Raw genomic sequence first — 18,761 nt, forward strand, 5'->3', positions numbered from 1 at the left:
TAATCATGCTGTCAACATAATTTTGCCTCCCTGCAAATTTATTTTTTTAAACTGAAGAGATTTATAGTTTAATGTTAAAATGTTCTTATTTTGTTTCAGCCAAAAGCTACTTTGATTAATAAAATCCTCCTAATTAGTGTTTTCATCTCACAACTGACTCCTTAATTCACTAATGACCAAATCATATTTTTAAATGCAGTATATGTGAAACTTTGTTTCATGTTGTTTTTCCACAGATGGCATCAGGTTTTTATTTTGCTCTGTTGCTCTGTGTGACCAGTGGACTGCTGGCTGCAGCTCCTGTGAGTAAAAAACTACAAAAATATTGACTTTTATTAAACTCTTTGTGTTGCAGTATGAAGTATAATGAAGCTCAGGGAACATGAGACAGTGTTGAATAATTGCAAAATTTTTAATGCAGCTCTGTTGTACATTAAGTTCACACTGTGAGCTGAAACATCAGATCATATTTTTATTTAAAATAAAGGCAACAACTATTACATTTACACAGTTACTGTGTTGTTCTGTAATGAGACTGTTTGTGTGAATGCTAAAAAAATTCATAATGTCTTTTTGTGACCAGTATGAGGACACAGAGAAAGCTTGCCCCTCCTGCCCAGGTCCGTACAGAATCTGCTGCTCGACTGTATTTGACAGTTTGACATTTGTATTTATTTGCTGATTGAGAGTGTAACTTTCTCTTGCTTGTGTCGTAGCTTCCTGCCCTGAAGGCTGGACTCAGTTCGGCTCTCGCTGTTTCATCTTCTACTACACTGCGAAGACCTGGATCGAGGCGGAGGTACAGTGGCTCTGTTTATTAAAACAAATGTTTGTTGCTAACAGATACTTTATAATAATAAACTTTATTTCAAAAGCTAAATATAAACATGTATCAAATATTACCATAACAGAAACGTTTTAAGAAGAGATTTAAAAGAACCTAGAGAAATCGTGTTTCAGAGTTCAGTGGGCAGTAAGTTCCAAAGTTTGGAGGCTTTATTAGCAAAAGCCTGATCACCCTTTGTCACAAGCAGTGAGCTTGGGGTAACCAGCAGGGTCTGTGGATCCTAAAGGTCAAGGGGCACATACCAGGTCTTTAGATCAGATATTGTGGAGTGAGGCTTATAGAACCTGATAATGTAATAAATTCCAGATAATGTAATAACTTCCCGATAATGTAATAAAGTGCATTTCCCAATAATGTAATACACTTTTTTTTTTTTTTATACCAATAATGTAATAAAGTATAACATTAATGGGAGGTTATTACATTATCAGGTTAGCCTTCATTTCGCAAGTCCTGATAATGTAATAATTTCCCAATATTGTAATAATTTAACAGCAGACCACCCATTACTTGAGTTCAAGTGGTGATACTGTGTAGGCAACTCTAGCTCAAGAGCTCTAGCGCCACCAACAGGTCAAAGTTTAATGTTTATTAACTTTTGACCCGTTCATCCGTTTTTCACAAATGAGGTATCCATGACACACGAATGCATTCAATAGCTTCTTGAAATCTAAAGGTGCTTGGCCGTGACAACCAATCAAACTTAATGGCTAAGTCGCCAAACAGGAAGTTAGCCCATTTCTCAGCAACCCTTTAACATATCTTAACCAAACTTGGCATATAGAGTCATGACAGTACAATTATACTTTATTACATTATTGGTAAAAAGTGTATTACATTATTGGGAAATGCACTTTGTTACATTATCGGGAAGTTATTACATTATCAGGTTTTATAACATTTTCAATGGACTCAAGTGCAGATTTTTATTACATTATCAGGGTTATTACATTATCGGGAATTTATTACATTATCAGGTTCTACAAGGCTGTTTGAAGTCTTAAAAGTTACTGGTCAAGAGGCAGCATGTACATGGAGAGCAGAAGAGCCATCCCTCTTCCAGAAGGCCTGGGAGTACAACAAAATGCAAACTGTGGGCCTTGGCACACTACTTAATTAATTATACATTCCACCCCACAGAGTAATATTGCCCTGAGATTACATCTGCTAGGTGTGGTTATGTTGTTGTTTCTTTCTATAGCTTTTAAACAGACTCAGTGACAAATGTTTATACTTGAATATAAAAATCTAAAGAGAGTTTGTAACCGTCTCCTTCAGAAAACATGCCTGTCTGTCAGTGGGAATCTGGCTTCGGTCCACAGTATTGAGGATCACACCTTCCTCCACGAGCACATTCGCAGAGTCGCCGGTACTAACAGACGTACCTGGATCGGAGGCTTTGATGCTGTGAAGGTGAGACTTTAATCATCTTACAGAAAGTAAGAATGAAAGGAGAAGAGAGGAGAAAAATAAAAAAATACCTCAAACAAAACCACAGAATTCAGCAAAACAAGATTTCCTACACACAGAGAAGGTGAAGCTCCACACCAACAAGATTTTACCACTGTTTACCAAATCAAAGACCTTTAAATTTACCTTTTTCATAGCCAGGACAGTCAAAGAGTAAAGGGAAACTAGTTGGGAGAATAAAACGGACCACAATAAAACATGTGTGTGGAAAAAAAAATCCATATTAATTGTGTTGCTTACTTTGTCAATTTGATTCTGTTGATCATGCTTTCCTCACACACAGGCTCTGTGATATTGATATTGATTCTATGCCCTGTAGATGGTTTCAGGATCCTTAATGTGGATGCTGCAGTTTGTTGAAGGGCTTGTTGTTGGATTTCAATGTGCAGTTTTAGTGAAATAATACAATACTGTATCATCTGCATAGAGACAGGCTTTACAATTTTAGGGTTGAAATTTTAGCCTTAAAATTACCTGGTTTTCTGAATTAATTTGTCATAACGTGATCTAAATTGCATGAGTGCTGCATGTGCTGAACCTAATACCACACAAACAATTATAATATTTCATGTCTTAATGAACACATCAATTAAACATTCACAGTGCTTAAGACAGTGCAGGTTAAAAAGTGTACCTAGCAGCTTGCACATGTATGGACACGTGCACCATGCATTGAGCTGTATGCCTCAGGGCTGTATTGGAGACGCGACCCTTTTTTATCAGTCCTTAAGATCTGACAAATTGTTTTTCCGCTGTACCTAGGCAGTGTAATTTGATGTCTGATAATAAAGAAAACGAAAAGGGACATCAACATGCTTTTTGATTCACTCTACTCACTCAAGAGAGATAATAATTTCACTACAGTGGAAACACCAAGTGTACCCTGAAGCTAATGCCTCCATCAAGAGCTAACTGGGGTCAGGAATGAGCAAACCTGGAGTCTTATCAATGAAACAAGGTTTGAGTGAGTTGTAGAACTACTTTTACCTCTAAAAAGAATTTCAACAACTACTCACAAGATGTATCTGCTTATGTGAATTATTCCCTGCAAAAAAAGGAGAGATCTCCAAAGACCTACCATCAAGAATTCTTGATTTGCATCAGACTGGAAAGGTTACAAAGTATTCTCCGATACTAAGTATTCACCAGTCCACAGTTAGAGAAACACAAATGGAGGCAACTCAGCACTGTGGCTAGTCTCTTCAGAAGTGGGCACCCAGCCGAGCTGACTCCAAAGGCCCGACCAAGGATGCTGAGTGAGGTAAAAAGAACCCCAAAGTAACAGCTAAAGCACTGTGAATGTTTAATTGATGTGTTCATTAAGACATGAAATATTATAATTGTTTGTGTGGTATTAGGTTCAGCACATGCAGCACTCATGCAATTTAGATCACGTTATGACAAATTAATTCAGAAAACCAGGTAATTTCAAGGCTAAAATTTCAACCCTAAAATTGTAAAGTCCGTCTCTATGCAGATGATGCAGTATTGTATTGTTTCACTAACACTGCACATTGAAATCTGACAACCAGCCTTTGACAAAGTGCAACATTAACTTGTTATCTTGAAAACTAGTCCTCAACATAAACAAGACTAATGCGTCTTTGTGCTTGTTTTGTACCCTCAATATCAGTGAGTTTTCTTTCGATTAAATAATGGTTAAATAAATATGTTGAACTTTAGCTTCAACCCAAGCTTTCTCCTGCAGGAGGGCATGTGGCAGTGGTCTGATGGAACCCCATTCGACTACACACGCTGGAATAAAGGGCAACCGAACAATAATAACAATAAGGAGCACTGTGCAGAAATGAACTTTTCTGGTAAGTAAACATTTAAACATCCTGTTTTCTTAATAACACTGGTCATGTTTTAGACATTTGCTGTAATCAGTTGTTAACTTTCTCCCCAGAAAACTACTGGAACGATCTGCCTTGTACCTATTCATATTCTTTCGTGTGCTCCAAAAGGCTGTGAGGCGTCTCGCCATCCTGACATCATCTTGATGCAGCGCATCTATAATCTCTTTGGTTCAGCAAACACATGATTCATTCTCACTTATTATTTATTATATGATAAGTTTTAAACAGAGTTTTAAATTCAGAATAACTGACTCACTCAGCTGGACAAATATAAATCACTAATTTGACTCTTAATCTGGTAAATTATACAAAAAAAAATACAGGACATATTCAAATACTCAAACATATTTTCCATTATAGTTGATTGAATAATGTCTGTTAGCAAACAGATTCACACTTCAAACTGATCTGATGAAAATATTAAAGTCAGTTGTTCAGAATGATCCCAGTCTCATGTCTCTTACCTAAAAAATATAAAACTAGCTTAGCATACAGACTGGAAACAGATGGAAACAGTAAGCCTGGCTGTCCAAAGGAAACATAATCCACCTACCAGACATGAGAGGTGATGATCTTCTCATCCGAAATGTTCCAAAGTATTCCTGTAACCAAAACTGAGTTAAATAGAAAGTAAACGTCCAGAATCTGTCAGAACTTTCTGTGAAACAAGAGGAGAACTCACGACTGTGGTCACACTTTATCAGAACTATTTCTTGGGTTTTAATCCTTTGTGCACCTGCAAGATTTCACTTGTTAATCTGCATATAGTCATCTGGTTTAATGGTTTAATTAACTGTTTTTCTTTTTTTCAAAATGTCCATGTATGTACATTTTTTTCTCTATTAACCTCTAGTCATTGATTATCTGATAAAATAAGTATTGAGAAATAAAGACAAAAAAACAAAAACCTGTCTGGTCTGGACTTCACTTGTGTTCTCTAAAGATAATAATAATAATAATGCATTTTATTTGATAGGGCGCCTTTCAAGGCACTCAAGGTCGCCTTACAGCATAGATAAAACAAAGCAGAACATCATACAATTTGTTAAATAAAGATGAAAATAAGAATAGAAATACATTAAACCAAATACAATAGGATACATTCAAATATCATAGAAAACATTTACAAATACATTACAATAAAGGAGGGGGGTTGGTGCGGAGGATCAGATGGAGTGAGCGAGTCTGAACAGGTATGTCTTTAGTTGTGATTTGAACTGATTGAGAGATGCGATGTTGCGAAGGGAAGGGGGAAGGGAATTCCAGAGCAAGGGAGCAGAGCGACTGAAAGGTCTGCTCCCCATGGTAACCAGGCGGGCAGGGGGGACGGAGAGGGCTGGGTGGAGGAGATGATCTGAGTGGGTGGGCGGGTGTGGCAGTGTGGAGGAGGTCAGAGAGGTATGGAGGGGCGAGGTTGTGAATGGCCTTGAAGTTGAGCAGTAGAGTCTTTTATTGGATGCGGTGTGTGATTGGGAGCCAGTGGAGCTGCTGGAGGATTGGTGTGATGTGGTGACTGGATGGGGTCCTTGTGATGATGCGGGCTGCTGAGTTCTGTACCAGTTGTAGTTTGTGAAGAGTTTTTTGCGGAAGTCCAAACAGGAGGGAGTTGCAGTAGTCAAGTCGGGAAGTGACGAGACTGTGGACCAGGATGGCAGCTGGGTGGGATGTAAGAGAGGGGCGGAGGCGGTTGATGTTGCGGAGATGGAGGTAGGCTGAGCGGGTTATGTGGCTGATGTGTGAGGTGTATGAGAGTGTGCTGTCGAGGAAGACACCCAGACTCTATACCTGGGGGGATGGAGAGATGTTGGAATTGTCTATGGATATTGTGAAACTGGGAGATTTTGATAGGGTTGTTTTTGTGCCAATGAGTAGGATTTCTGTTTTGTTACTGTTCAGTTTCAGGAAGTTGGATGAAAACCAGGACTGTATTTCGAGGAGGCAGTCAGTAAGAAAGGAGGGAGGGAAGGTGGACTCAGGTTCAGTGGAAATGTGGAGCTGGGTGTCATCCGCATAGCAGTGGAAGTTGATGTGGTGTTTCCAGAAAATGTAACCAAGGGGGAGTAGGTAGATGATGAATAAGAGGAGCCCCAGGACAGAGCCTTGGGGCACCCCTGTGGTGACTGGGAGTGGTTGTGATGTGAATGATTTGAGTTGGATGAAGTGTGTGCGGCCGGAGAGGTAGGATTTGACGAGTGAAAAGAGGGTTCTTGAGATGCCATAGTTGGAACTAATGAGATCTACGTAGTATGTGGATTTGGCCTTAGTAATGCAGTTCTTGTAGTGTAGAATGTGATTGTGATAGATTTCCTTGTGAACAGTTAGACCAGTCTTATTGTAGAGGCGTTCCAGGTGGCGTCCTTTGAATTTGAGTTGTTTGAGCTGAGAGCGGGCGCGAACCATGGTGAGGAGCAGGTGAAGGAGACAGATCTGAGTGGGGCGAGATAGTCATGGAGACTGTTGTTGGAGTGGAGGACCAACTCATCAGGGGTGGAAAAACTGTCTGCATTGGGGAGGGAGTCGATTCCAGAAGAGAGAGTGTCCAGGTTAATGTCCTTAATCTTCTTTCTTGTTTGGCTCTCATCGGAGGCGGTCGCATCTTTTTTCTCTCTCCCTCCCACTGTGTTTTTCCCTGCTTCGCTCCTCTCGTCTCGTCTTGTCTACTGTCTAACTTGGAAGACTCTCTCTACACTGCTCTCAAAAAAAACAAAAACCATGGATTTGATCAACTGGTCTCTTAATGCAATTGACACCATCTTCTCGACGAGAAGTCGCGGTTCTGGGGAGCCGGCCTGTCCCGAGGGCACTTTTGTGGCAGGTTACACGATGGACGCCTGGAGCAGGTGGCGTGTCGTGTGCCTGGCGCCTCTGTCTCTGGAGGACATTGAAGATGTTTACCTATTCGGAACCGTGATAACAGGGTTTTTGCTGTTTGGATTGGGCTTTGCTCTGGTTTATCGAAACACAAAGGAAACGGTGTCAGCTGTAAAAGGCCCCATTAAGCTGCCCGTGATGATTGAATGTATGGCCAGGGCTGTCGGAACTCAGACTGTGGCCACAAACCGCGCCGTGGATACCATCCAGGAAAGGGTGGCAGCCCTGGAGAGGGATCGATCCGGAGACCAGGAAGGACATTTTTACCATCGACAGGATTAGTAGCAGAAAATCGCTGCCACTTCCACCCACAGCTCAAATTCCAATCTTATCTGGCTTCCCCCAAACAACAGCCTTAGCTCGAAGGCCGTTGCTAATCTTCCCTGCTGAGGAATGTAGTGAGACACTACCATCCCATCCTCCCCCCCTCTCGACTCCCACAACCACCTGTTGAACTGTCTGCCTTTGCTCTGGCCCAGGAAGGAAGGTCATCTCCTTAGCAACGTCCAGGCTTATCGCTTTTGTTATTCCAGCGAACTGAGACGAACTGTTTGGTGCTTGACAATAGGCGGGTCTCAGGCCTACACACGAACTTCCACATATACTGACATGCATACATCCCTCCCCCAACCACCCCCCAACCCACGCCTTCGACGCTTCATACCCCCAGCGAGACAGGCGGGTCTGAGAGCTGCGCCGGGTGGCTGCGGATCCGGATGGCCGCCTGGCTGTGTTGGCCCCCCCCCCCCGCACGTCATAAGTCTATTCATGTTGTGAAAGTGTACCATGCCATGTTGCTGAGGTTTTTTTCATGCTTTTTTCCTCCTTTCCTCTCCCCATGTGTGCTGTATTTCTCTCTCTTCACACCCTGTCTTCCTGTCCTGTGTTGGGAATGGCAGGAGCAAGTTTGATATTGGCAAATATTAAATATTAAAATTAATATTTAATAATAATATTTAACAGTAATAATTATTAATGTTAATTAAATTATTAATAATCAGTTATTAATATCGGGGCACCACCCTGTGAACAGGGACCAATAACCAAACTGTGAAAAATAGTCTCATAAAGTGGTGTTCACTATAAATAAATATCAATATTCTAAAATATTAATAATTATGATAGGAACATTGAAGGGTGAAATTCAAGCACTGACCTTCACAACCAGCTGTTATTACAACACTTATACAAACAATCACAAACAAATGCTCTTTAAATCCAAAACAAGTTTATTTCACTTAAGCAAAATTGATTAAACCAATAAACTTAAATCAAATCAAAATTTATATCCTAAACTAAGAATCACATCTATTAAAAATGGTTACAAAAACCAGGCTTCAAGCACTCAGATTATGTGTGTGTGTGTATGTGTGTGTGTGTGTGTGTATGTGAGAGAGAGAGAGAGAGAGAGCGAAGGAGGAGGAGGAGCCAGATGGCGAGAGCCAAAATGGCGGACGTATTCCTGAGAATGACGTCACAGCCGGCGACAGGCTCGGGAGGTCTCAAGGGAGAGAGAAGGGGAGGAGACAGTAACCAGAGCCAAAATGGCGGCTAGGCTCAAGCAGTCTCAGAGAGGGGTGTGCTACACGCTTTGGCCGCACGGCGTCGCGGTACTGAACCACCTTGACGCACGTGATGCGGACTTTAAGCGTCTGCACGTATCCACTTTTACAACGGCGTGCAACAGTGGGTGTAAATGTAAATGTGTGTGTACGAGCGTTAGTAAGAGAAGAAGAGAGAGAGAGGGAGAGAGAGAGAATGAATGGACGTAGGGGTGAATGAGAAACTCACCGTCACAGAACACAGTAATCGCCTTTTATCACGTGGAACACGGCGAGTGAGCGTGCTACCGACAGCCACCTCACAGATTGTTTCACTTGATAAAATGCGAGTTATTGTCTCTGCGAGCGGTGATTTAACAACACGCCAGTGACCACCACCGTAGTACACAGATCAATATTCTGTGCGATTTCACAGACACAGTCAAAACAGTACAGGTATACAGGTATAAACACACACAAGGTAATTAGGACTCGGAGGTCCGTTAACTTATACCAACAGCACAAACGGTCTATTAATTAAAATAAACCTATACTCTGCCCAGACAAAGAGAGCCTCTTACTTGAATCGCGCTTGTAGCGATTTGAAGTGGAGATTGTCGGCAGGTCCGTTATGCGCGCGTCCGCGGGGATAACGGCGCTGTTTCAGTTATGGAAACTGAGAAAAACAGCTGGAGACGTCGGGAGAAGGGAAAGTAAATCAAAACACTTCCTTCGTGAAGCAACGGCGATCGTTGTCTTCCTTCTGCAGGTAGCAGTAACTTGTTCCCACAAGTTACTTGGATCCAACTGTGTTTAATAACACAGTAATAGCTATGGAGTTTATAGTAACAGACTTGGCTCGTCCTGCGAGTTAAGAAACTGTTATCTATTAAAGAAAAGAAAAAAAAAGTCGGCGGCCGTGGATCTTCTGTACACAACCGGGGTCGTATTGAAGAGACCGAATTCTGTGCCGCTGTTGCTTTTAAAGCCACAGTGTCATCACCGGATCTCCCTGGTCTCAACCAATGGGGCCTGAGCTGGAGCTCCCGTGTGCTCAGGTGACTGCCTGATATCATCAAGGGCCCGCATGATTTCATCACGGGGGTTCCGGCCCTCATGGTCTTCCTTTGTTACAAAGGGGCAGGGGTCAGGCTTTGTTGTTGGCATGTAGGTCCAAAGTTAGGTTGAAATCTTCCATGTATGTTTTGTGTGAACCCCAACACCTGTCTACCTTGTGATATTGTTTGTGGGTGTATTATGCGTTCTGGACGGGTTGATGGCTCAATTTCGTTGTACTTGTACTTGTACTCTGTGCAATGACAATAAAGGGTTCATTCATTCATTCTTAATATTACGGAATGAAATAGTGCGTGGGAGACGGATTTTGGAAAGTGCAAGGTTGACATTAAAGGAAACTAGCATGCGAACTGAAAAGGGGAGGGGAGTTGCTGTACAATTGATAGGGGAGAGACCAGAACAGCATATTAAGTCCAAAGTATGTCCTTTTAGGTGTGTCAGGAAGTTTGCGAGTTGCTGGAGTCCAAAGCTGTCAATGCAGGAAGTAAAATTCTTGGTGACAGTGTTGCTGATATTTTCCATATGGATATTGAAATCACCCAGGAGTAGTATGTTCGGAGAGAGTGTGGAGAGATGAATCAGGAATAGAGCTAAATCATCAAGGAACTCCTTTTTTGGCTTGGGGGGATGGTACATGGTGGAAAGGATGGTGGGGGTGGGGCCAGATAACTGTAAGGTGATGGATTCAAATGTGTGATAGGCAGGGGTGGGAACCGGCTGGACGTTCCATTTTTCGCGATGGATTATTGCGAGACCTCCACCACTGCCAGAGTCACGTGGACGACAGCTGTAGATAAATCCTGGAGGAGTGGATTCATTCAGAGAAGTAAAATTAGTGGGTAGTTGCCATGTTTCTGTTAAGCAAATGAAATCTAGGTTATGGTCCTTGATGATGTCCTGAATGAGCTGTCCCTTGCTTGTGAGTGAACGGATGTTTAGTAGGCCAAAGTTGGCTGTGGTGTTTTCAAGTTTGAGGGCGGAGGGGTCTGACAGATACAATGGTTGTGATGGGGAGGGCAGCAACAGAGTGGAATGAGGGGTGCAGTGACAGCAGGGGCCTGTAGGGGGAGTAGGCAGAGAGAGTAGTGGACTGAGAAGGCGCGGTAGAAGAAGGGGGGGGGACACGTGTTGGTGAGTTGGAGCGGTGAGAAAATAGTCAGTCAGTGGGTCAGACTGGACAGCGTGCTGCACGTTGGCTGTCATTTGGGCAACATTTGGGCGGCTGTGGCTCAGTTGGTAGAGTTGGTTGGCCCCCAAAGGTTGGCGGTTCGATCCCTGGCCGTCGCAGCTTACATGTCGAAGTATCCTTGAGCGAGATACTGAACCCCAAATTGCTCCTGATGCTGTGTTCATCGGTGTGTGAATGAATTCCCAATGGTGGCAGGTGGCACCATTTAGTGTAGCCTCTGCCACCAGTATGAATGTGTGTGTGAAAGGGTGAATGAGCGCAGTCTGTAGTGCTTTGAGTGGTCGCAAAGCGACTAGAAAAGTACTATATAAGTGCAGGTCCATTTACCATTCCATTTAACATGTAGTTGCCAAGTTTGTTTGGGTGGATACCGTCAGCTTTTAGCCAGGATTGACGATTCCAGAACAAGTTAAAATTTGAAATCCCACAGCCGTGAGGACAGAGCAGTCCACTGATGAAGATGGATTTGCGAACTTATTCTCCAACTGGATGTTGTGTTGAGTCGCAGGGATTTGGGAGCGTCTCCCTCTCCTTCCGGGAGCAGGGAGCAGGCACCAGGGCACAGGGTCCGATGGAATGGAGCTGGTCAAGGCTCAGGAACGTGGCGGGGAAAGCTGGCACCGGAGGAGAGGCTGCTGCAGCGGACGCAGGGGCTGTAACCGAGCCGGGAGGAGCTGCGTCAGAGCCAGGCGTGGAGAAGGAGGGAGATTTTGCAGGACTGAAGGTTCTGTGATCCTCTCAGTGAAGCGGCAGCAGCTGGTGCAGTCAGAGGGAGAGGTAAGCGGAGCCATGTTGTGTGTGAGGTATCTGGGGAAGAGGAAGAGGAAGGAGGCCAGTACGCGGGCTAAAGGTGCACACAGTTATGAAAATTTAGATAGCTTAGATTGAGCCTAAGAGCCAGGACATGGGCACTTACACGCAGGGGCTCCAGTCGGAGCCCACAGTGTTGGAGTAGTGCTAGCAGCAGTGATCAATAGGGAGATGACGGAGCAGGAACGTCAGGCAGGGACTTACCGGTACGGGCCCAGATCAGGCTTCGTTGCGTGGAGTTCTTTGATGTGAGGTTCTTGATGAAATGTCAGCTTGTTTTAGAAGGAAAGTGCTCCGGTTTTGGAGGGAAGCGCTCCTGTTTTGGAGGGAAAGCACTCCTGCTTCCTCTTTAGATGTAATAGTGTTGAGTAAAGAGTCAACTAGCAAACTGGAGATTAAACTGTTGGCTGTTCGGGATTCGATGTTACTACTTGTGTCCAGTCGTCCAGCTGCTGCTGCTCTCTGTGCGACTGCTGCTGCCGCTGTTCTCTGTGCGACTGCTGCTGCTGCTGTATACAAATAATTATTTTTTTGCCAATCATATTTCATTCAGCCTTCTTATATAATACATGAACAGACATGAAACAGATATCTATGCAAATAATTACCTTATAACGCTTCTTTAAGTTTTCCCACTTTTTGCTGGCCTGCTTGTGGGTAATTTGACCCTCCAGGCCCAGCTCTTTCACTGCTTGCCTGTAAACATACAGTGAATATTATGGTCATGTAGTTAGGGTCAATAACTTTATCAGATATGATTTGTACAATCTGGTCACTCACTCCCACAGGCTTTTGGTGGTGAATTTTGTCTTCAGAAATCTGGCATCATTGGCTGCCCTGAAGCGGATGAGGGCAAAGGTCTTCTCTTCAGTCCCTGAAAAGACAGTTGTCATAAGAACAGGACATTTGTTTTCAATGCTCAATATGATCAATAGGCTACGACCCGATATGTGTTGTTGAGTACACCAGTTGTACTCCTCCGAGTTGTTGATGGAGCAGAGAGAGCAGACGCGGAGACGGTGGAAGAGTCAAATGAAAACACTTTATTCTTCCTTCAAGCGCAGTTCATGAAGTGCGGAGCTCAGTTCAATACATACATCAACCAGTACATAAGAAAAGGCTGCTCGATGTCTAGTTCTGTGTGTTTTTATAACAAACTCCACTAAGTCTCCTCCTTCCCTGCAAGGTTACTGTCCTTGACCCTGCGTATATGTTTACCTCCATATTAGGCCGTAACCAACTGTCTCTTTTTGTCTGTTTCTCGTCTCTGGGTATCGCCTCATTCTCTCGGGGGGTCTCCTGTTGAGCCCCCCCTCCCCCAGGTGTACATAGTGTCCCATAAAACTATGTGTCTCTCTGCTCGTGTTTCAACATATAGGATGTGTCATGAGTTTATTCTTCAACACTTATTTCTTAATACTTCTTTTATTCACTCAAGCTTATGTTACCTTTAATGCTGTTTGGTTAATGCTGCCTCTTTAATGCTTCTGATTATTTTCTTATAGTAGCTTATTTACAATCCCACAGTGTCCACACAAATCTGTTTTATCGTGGCTCTGAACAACAAAAAGACCACAAACATCTTTCTACATTTTTAATAATGTAAAGAAAATCGTTCTAGAAGCTTTTTTTACTTTCATGATCTGTTATTTCCACTATTCAGATTTATAATGGATATCATTAAAGTAAAAAAAAAGAAGAAAAAAAACAGTAGACAGTCTGTTTGTCAGCAAGAAACCCTTTTACATCGTTTGTCATTTTCATCAGTCCCACGTGAGGCTGATCATTCCTCAGTGGTGTGATCAGTTTACATTTTACCTTAATCATCTAACCTAATAAAAATATTTGCTGTGTTCAGCGGACACAATCATATTCTGGGATATTAAATAATGAATTTACTATCAGGATCGTCTATTCGATCGTTTATTAATAATAATAATAATAATAATAATAATAATAAGATACCCGATCCATGACTCTACAACCGATTCATCTAGGAGTTCATGGCTGATTTGTATCGCTTGAGAAGGCTGCTACCAATGCAGCCTTATCTCTCACTTGTTACACCGAATATCCGGTCGCATCGGTTTAACGTTTCCACACATCACCACGCAAATTCAGTTAAGAGAAATTTCGCCCAGGGGCGGACTGTCAGACTGTCATTAAATACCGGACAGGTAGCCAGATAGCCCGGTTAGCCGACGTTGGCTAGTTAGCGAGACGGACAAGTGCTTCATATTATATACATATCATATTCATACAGGTCATACATACAGGTCATATACACATTCAAACACGTTTCGGATTTATTATAGGCGTATTTGCGAATATATACTTACATTTGTAACTGTCTTTTGCACCTGAAGCCGCCATCCTGCTCCCGAAAATTGCCGCTGGCTGAGTGTGCAATGCATCTAGGATACTCCCTTGCCCGCAAGCCTGGTCTAGAGCTGACTCGGTGCTGAGGGGCATTTTTAGGGAAGGATAGGCACTCCCCCTTGCTCCCTAAAGTATTGGGACACCCTACACCCTCGCGGGAACGTGCAAAATCGAGGGCAAGGGCTCAAATCAAGGGCTAGGGTTTGAATTGGGACGGGCCCTTAATCTGAGTATTTCAAAACATTGGAAGAGTGGATCACCGTGACGTCGATGTAGGCGGATCTGGATTTCCAAATCTTGTCGTGTCTCAGCCTCTGGGATCGAAACATGGCGGACTACCTGACGAAAGGAACAGGGAGCACCACTTTCACGTCAAAAGTGTAAGTTTACCGTCATCTAATGTGTATCGGTTTTAAGACCATACGAACGCCAACCAACATATCCCGCTAGCCAACTTCTTGAATTGTCACCTAATTAAAACCAGGCCGCAGCGATCTCTAATTGAGACGCAACCGTGCTAACGGTAGCTAACTCCGCTTCATTAACTTGTGTGTTCAGCAGCTAGCGGGCTAGCAAGGTAGCTGCTTTGTTGATACATTTTTGTCTATGGTTTAACTTATAAAGGAACTAATCAGACGTACATCATACCTGAACTCTTTAAACTAACACCAAATTGTTTAGAGTTTATTAGCGTTACATTATTGGCAACACGGCAGACTTTTAAAAAATCTGCTCCATGTGTACAGAACAGACTGCTGCAGTACTTAGGAAATGTAACGTTACAGGTTCGAGTATTAACTATAGGCCCTACTGTTCATTCACAAGTCACTAGTGATGATGTTGTGCTTTGTGTACATAAAGACATACTCATACACCTTCTCTTTCTTCTACTTTCAGAGTCACACAGACCCCTCAGCTATTAAGGACAACCGGGTCCCTATGAGTGCTGGAAATCCTTGGAAATGCTTTAATTGTATAGATCCATTCAATGTGTAAGTTATTGGATTCTGAATAAAGTTATTGAAACTGCTTGAAATTGTAATTGCATTGCCTTCATGCTATATAGCTTGGATAGTGACACAAGAAACACTTTTCATCCTAATTTGTCTCCCTTATATAAAAGGCTCACTAAACATAATTATGGTAATTTATAGCACAATAGCATCTGATTTGATGTGAAGTAAAATAATGAGTTTTTACACAAACACCTTAATGCAGCTATTTCCAGACATTTTAAAAGTGCATTTTTAAGTTTGACTGAAGTCAAATTTGTCTTTGTTTAATGAGAAGCATGAAAATATACCTTGAAAGTGCTTCAATGTGCAGCATGATATAAACTGACACTGAAAAAATGCAAGTGCACACATCTCAGTTTAACCATTTAATTGGAAAAATAAAGATTAACAATTGCGTTTCGTGACGCTCTTCCAGCAGGACCTTCAGGCTGCAGTGGTGGTGGAGGCAACAGATCAGGGACTTCTGTGCAGGGAGGAGGTTCATCAATGAGGGCCTCCTGTAGTGGCACTCTTCTTCTTTGTGCTATGTTGTGGAGCACAATGCAGGCACAGATGATGTGACAGGCTTTCTGTGGCTCCACACGAAGATAGTTCAGGCAGGCAAATCTGCGTTTTAGCACACCATTCAGGCGCTCAATTGTCCCTCTTGTTGTGGCATGGACACTGTTGTACCTCTGCTGGGAGCCATTGGTGACGGTAGCAAAAGGGGTCATCAGCCAGGGTAGAAGGGGGTAACCGCTGTCACCAAGGAGGATGCCATCTGGGCTGGTCTGCTGGAACCTTTGGAAGAGGAGGCTGGCTCTCAAAATCCGGGCATCGTGTACAGACCCAGTCCATCTTACCACACAGTTGGTGACAACAAGGTCAGAATTCCCCACAAGCTGCACGTTAATGCTGTGCTGGCCCTTTCTGTTGACATACTCCCATTCCCTGCCATTAGGTGCCTGGATATGCACAGGTGTGCAATCAATAACCCCAATAGTATTGGGCATCCCACCCAATGAGAAAAACTTTCTCTTGGTCCTTGTCATTCCTTCATTTTTAGGCCACTTCACAAATTGACCCAGAAGGTTGGTAAGGATAGATGACACCAAGTGCACCACATGGCCCAATGCTGACTTGGTCACCACCAGTCCATCCCCTATTATTTGGAAGAAGGAACCTCAAGCATAAATACATAGTGCTATAAGAACTTGCTCCTCCACAGTCAAGGCATGGCTCCTCAGAGTGGCACGTTCAAAATGAGGACGAAGAATATTGCAGATGAAAGCAATATCATCTCGCCCAAATCTGTATCGTGCATAAAGCTCATCATTGGAGTAATGCTCAAGCAAGTTGGGGCGTTCAGCATATTGCCGTGGCCTATACCTTCTCCGTCGGTGTCGGTGTTCTTCCTTCAGATGCAAAGAGAGCCATGCTTGCTCAGAGAACCCAATTTAAGCCCTTCCCAATGAACCTGGGGTACTCTCATACCTGAATGTAATGTCACTGGCATGGTATAAAAGAGTGACTGGCTGACCAAACTCCAGACAACATGGAGGCACAAAAAAGTAAGGGGTTGAACTTCACAACTACTGAAACACATGCACTGCTTGATGGGGTGCGCTTACATTACAGCAGTTTGTTATTGTTTGGGCACTTTCAGCACCCCTGGCCAGACCAATGTGTCTGCCAAAAACAAGGCAGTAATTTGGGCTGCTATAACAGCAGAGCTAAATGCCACTGGCAGTTGCCAACTGAGGTCCGTGGAGCAGGTGAAGCTTAGGTGGAAGAACCTGAAGCAGAAAGCCACCAAGGACCAGGCGGAGGCAAAACTACCCCAAACTGGGAACAAGCCCTTCAAAGGTGAGCCCTAACTATCTGTTTTCTATATCATGGTTTAATATCGCATCACCATTGTATACCCAATCTATAATATTGGATATTAAATTGTCACCAATTTAAGCTATTAAAAACTGCTACACAGCCTTATGAAGTTGACTGAAATTCAGGACTTATGCACACAACCTATGGGCCCTTAAGTTGAGTAAACTCAAGGCTGTGCAGCTAGTTGCCTAATTAAATTTGTTAGTTATACTATTTTTTTTTTACAGTGCACTTATATCCCATATTATGTTGCATTAATGTTAAATGTACTCATTTCATGTCACTTTAGTGAAGCACTATGAGCTACATGTCTTAAATGAAATATTCAATACAAATGTTTTATTATTTTTAAAGGTGGTGAGTTCTCAGAGGCTGTCCTCGACATCCTTGGAGGGGAGAGTTCCCACTCCCTCCATGGGATTTTGCCAGCCAGCGTTGGGGAGCCACCTGACGAGCCACTCAACCTCTCGTCAGAGAGTGTGTTCCTCACACCTGTAGAGGGTCCATCCATGAGCACAAGCATTGCTCCACCCGAGCCACAAGAGGTCCGTGGGCCAGAGTGTCGGCGTCGAAAGAGGCATGCTGACGACTCTTACGAAAGGCTCCTCAAAATGGAGACTGAGAGGGCCATCAAACAGACCAATCTGGCTGAGGAACAAATAAAGCTGACGCTGCTTGAGCAGAAGGAAACTGAGCTGAAAACCAGCTCACTTCTGAGCTAGGTTAGGTTCTTTTTTTTTTTTTTTAGTTAGTGGCCACATTATTTGAAATGTCCTAATTTTGTTTGAATTAAAGTTTGTTTGGACCCTGAATTCCTGTGTTTCTCTTGTTTTGGTACATGCAAGTTACAATGTTTGGAACTAGAAATTGAGAAATAGGTCTTTGATTTTCACTCTTATTTACGGTTTCAGAAAGTGGGGTCAGATATTTTACTATGCTTTAAATTTCTTTCAATTAGGCTGCTTTTTTTTAAAAGTAAAACACTAACACTTGAGTATAATGTACAAATATCTAGGAAAATTGGAGTGAGACTTTGTCAATCTAAGTGAAATCCACCTCTGAGGTGGGATCAGAATGATCCTGAAATTTTGGTATCAAGTTGATCCAGATATCTGCCTTAAGTTTTGACATATCCAAATCCAGCCTTTTATCTGGATTCAAGGGAGGATTGGATTACCGGAGCGGAATCCCGATCTTCAGGATCAGGGTTATCTGGATCCGTGTTTGAAATACCCAGTTTTCAGATCAGATCTAGATTTAATCCTATCCGACCAGCATAATCCTATCCGATCACTTTTGAAATACCGGCCCCAGGAGACTGAGACCCCCTGTCATGTCAGTCCTCCGCCCTTCCTGATAGGCCCCAAATTGCAAAAGCCCCCCGGACGCCCAGTCTCTCCACTCCTCTCCCACACTTTAGCCCCTGCCCTGGGCTACACAGTGTGGGCTCGCTCCACCGTCCTTTTTTTTGTTGAGGGAATGAAGTAACTAATAATAATGCAACTTAAGATAACTACATACGCGTACATCAGAACAGTAAAAAAGGGGCTGCCGCTTCACCCAGCTGGTTCTTTGCTAAGGTGCTGGAGGCATCAAAAGTGTCCAAAATGAATAAAGAGATCTCTGCACACTTAGATCTACTACACTACTTTTAAAAAGGAGTAATAGGCTAAGTAATTTAAAACGAGTCGCGAGCAGAGCCGACACTGCAGACCGGGCAGGAGCAACCAGCCGAGAGGCATCTCTTCAGTCCTCGGCCGTCTTTATTGTCTCGGACACCCCTCTAGATTTGTTTAAGGTTATTTGTTTAGGCAGGCTATATTTGCCTAGAATCAT

At 43.1% G+C, this 18,761-nt stretch overlaps 1 protein-coding gene across 1 annotated transcript; it reads left to right on the top strand.

Moving 5' to 3' along the window:
• Positions 1–236: 236 nt before the first annotated feature.
• Positions 237–4,522, top strand: LOC131992655 (galactose-specific lectin nattectin-like). The gene is made up of 5 exons (XM_059358291.1): positions 237–306; positions 717–799; positions 2,126–2,260; positions 4,026–4,137; positions 4,227–4,522. The coding sequence occupies exons 1-5, from the start codon at positions 237–239 to the stop codon at positions 4,289–4,291; spliced, it is 465 nt and encodes a 154-aa protein (XP_059214274.1). The 3' UTR covers positions 4,292–4,522.
• The last annotated feature ends 14,239 nt before the right edge of the window (positions 4,523–18,761 follow it).

Source organism: Centropristis striata, chromosome 19 (genome assembly GCF_030273125.1).
Source record: "Centropristis striata isolate RG_2023a ecotype Rhode Island chromosome 19, C.striata_1.0, whole genome shotgun sequence".
NCBI classification, from domain to species: domain Eukaryota; kingdom Metazoa; phylum Chordata; class Actinopteri; order Perciformes; family Serranidae; genus Centropristis; species Centropristis striata.